General features: G+C 47.4%; 1 protein-coding gene across 1 annotated transcript in view; it reads left to right on the forward strand.

Moving 5' to 3' along the window:
* Window positions 1-2,882, forward strand: part of LOC106818441 (geranylgeranyl pyrophosphate synthase-like) — a 13,321-nt gene extending 10,439 nt beyond the window's left edge. The window contains exon 7 of the mRNA XM_014823151.1: window positions 2,715-2,882. Coding sequence (XP_014678637.1) covers window positions 2,715-2,882 — 168 coding nt within the window. The remainder of the gene's footprint in view (window positions 1-2,714) is intronic.
* The last annotated feature ends 205 nt before the right edge of the window (window positions 2,883-3,087 follow it).

The raw sequence follows: 3,087 nt of genomic DNA on the forward strand, positions 1-3,087 counted from the left end.
CGACCCAGATTCGATGTTCTCGTCAATGTTGCGACGAGTCATCGAAACGGAGAGAGGACTGTCCGGGGTGACAGAGTCTGGCATAGCGGTCAGAGCATCGAATGTGTAGCAGAAAATGACTAGCAATGACCATCAGACAAGGAGAAGGAGGAGGAGGAGGAGCAAGAGTAGGAGCAGGAGAAGTGGGAGGAGAAAGGGAGAAGAGGAAGAGGAGGAGAAGGAGAAGACAAACGACAAGAAGAAGGGGAAAAGAAAGAGGGAGAGGAAGAGAGGAGGAGAGGAGAGAAGAAGTAACGACAAAAGAGGGGAGGAAGAGGAGGATAGAAGGGGGAGAGGAGGAGGGAGAAGGGGGAGGAGAGGGGAGGAGAAGGGTCTTACTTCTTGCGAGTACAGGTTCGCGTAGTCGTCCCGATCGGAATAGAGTCCTAACGTATCGGACAGCGCTTCAGATCACTGAAAATAAATCAGAATCGGCGATAATTTACAATAATATAAAATAATCAGAAAGAATCATAATAAGCGTCAACGCGAAGATGTACACCATGGACTCCGTCTTTTGGGATATTCATGGCAGTTGCAAACAAAATAATAATTATAAACGAACTAAAATTCAGTAAATCCAAACGTGTATAACAGGCACCAACTGGACACGCCGAAATCGCTACGGAACACGCGGCTGTTCTACAAGGGTGTCATCTAACACGCGGCTGTTCTACAAGGGTGTCATCTAACACGGGTTTCATCGTGACACGGTAATTGAAATTGGAGAAATGAAAGAAGTAACCAAACAAGTTAGAGAAACAACATAAAATGACTAAAGATGAAACGGCAGATGGAAGGCAGGCAGATGGAAGGCAGGCAGACGGAAGGCAGGCAGACGGAAGGCAGGCAGACGGAAGGCAGGCAGATGGAAGGCAGGCAGACGGAAGGCAGGCAGATGGAAGGCAGGCAACGAAAGGCAGGGCAGACGGAAGGCAGGCAGAAGGAACGCAGGCAGACAGAAGAGGCAAACGAAGGCAGGCAAACGAAAGCGCAGGCAGGCAGAAGGAAGGCAGGCAGATGGAAGGCAGGCAGACGGAAGGCAGGCAGATGGAGGCAGGCAGACGGAAGGCAGCAGATGAAAGGCAGGCAAACGAAAAGCAGGCAGACGAGGTGGAGAAAGAGTGGAAAGGGAGAGAGAGGTGGAGAAAGAGTGGAAAGGGAGAGTGCGGTGGAGAAAGAGTGGAAAGGGAGAGTGCGGTGGAGAAAGAGTGGAAAGGGAGAGAGAGGTGGAGAAAGCGTGGAAAGGGAGAGAGAGGTGGAGAAAGCGTGGAAAGGGAGAGAGAGGTGGAGAAAGAGTGGAAAGGGAGAGTGCGGTGGAGAAAGAGTGGAAAGGGAGAGAGAGGTGGAGAAAGAATGGAAACGGAGAGAGAGAGGAGCGTGGGAGAGGAAAAATGAAGATAGTGAGTCGGTGTGTGTGGGTGTGCGTGCGTGCGTGCGTGCGTGCGTGTGTGTGTGCGTGTGTGCGCGCGTGGGTGCGTCCGTGCGTGGGTGGGTATTTGCGTGGGAGAGATCCTCTGAGCTACAAGGGTACCGGGTACATTCGTAGTTTACATTGTATTCATAAGTTAATAACACCTTATAAGTTCCCGCATTATTCGTTAGCAGCGGTATTACTGCCCGGCATAATCAACACGTTGTTGTAATATATATATTGCGTGAAATCTTCAAATAAATTATGATTAATTTATATACCTTGTTTTAAAACAATCTAGTTTTGTTTTGTTGATGTTTATATAGGTATAAAATTAAGGGCATAAAAAAAGATAACCTAGAATAGGGGTTGTATTTGTCTATATAGCAGTCATTTAGACATAATTATATGCATATTTTATATAAACAATGGGCCGCACCAATATTCTACCAGCAACAAGCACATTTTCTTCTTAAGAAAATAAAACCTATTTAAGAACCTAAATAGCCTAATTTCCCAGTAAACACCAATTATATAAGAACCTTTTTAGGCTAACTTGGAAAAATGCAGGTTCTTACTGTATTAACTATATACGCCATATTTCTTGTTTGCGTGTGTAATCGCGTTTTTTACGATTGCTATGCGACAAGAATCTTTTTCCCTCTTAGAATTCGAATTAGAAATCAGAATTCCTACCAGCAGTGCGGTGATGAACGACGAAGTACAGTTCATGTGGATACTGCGAGCACACATCATTTCCAAGTCGCGTCGCTTGATAGAGTGTCTTGCGAGTCTTGGGGAGTTTTCTTGCCTGTAAACCGACATACATTTCCATCAGAAACCTATATTATGCAGTCTATATTCAGTTCATATTGCACGCCTGAAACGGTGCTCGCGCATGCGCAATATCTCCCAAAAGGAATAATATTTTTCAAAGATTATGCATTTAATCTGAAGAGGAAGTATACTAGCATAGATTTTTATGATAAAATTCCATCAGTAACTGCTGCTGCCATTGCTGCTGCTGTTGCTGCTGCTGCTACTCTTCCTGCTGCTGCTGCTGCTGCTCTTGCTGCTGCTGCTATTGCTGCTGCTGCTGCTGCTGTTGCTGCTGCTGCTGCTGTTACTGCTGTTGCTGCTGTTACTGCTGTTGCTGCTGCTACTGCTGCTGCTGTTACTGTTGCTGTTGCTGCTGCTGCTGCTGCTGCTGCTGTCACCGCTGCCGTGCTCACCGCCGGTTCTCTCCGCTTTATTTTTACAGTACAGCGACAATAAGAGCTACTGTGAGGATCTCACTGAGGGCAAGTTCTCCTTCCCCATCATCCACGCGATACGGAGCCGGCCCGAGGACAATCAGATCATGAGTATCCTTATCTCGCTCGCGGGTCTGTTTCCCAGAAAGCAAGGAAGAGGAGTAAGAGGAAGATGAGGGAGAGTAGTAGTTGTAGTAGCAGTAGTAGTAGGAGGAGGAGGAGGGGGAGAAAGAGGTGGAGGCGGAGGAAGAGGAGTAAGAGGAAGATGAGGGAGAGTAGTAGTTGTAGTAGCAGTAGTAGGAGGAGGAGGAGGAGGGAGAGGAGGCAGAGGGGAGAAAGAGGTGGAGGCGGAGGAAGACGAGTAAGAGGAAGATGAGGGAG

The sequence above is a fragment of the Priapulus caudatus genome, unplaced genomic scaffold (assembly GCF_000485595.1).
Source record: "Priapulus caudatus unplaced genomic scaffold, Priapulus_caudatus-5.0.1 Scaffold2245, whole genome shotgun sequence".
In the NCBI taxonomy this organism is placed as follows: Eukaryota; Metazoa; Priapulida; class Priapulimorpha; order Priapulimorphida; family Priapulidae; genus Priapulus; species Priapulus caudatus.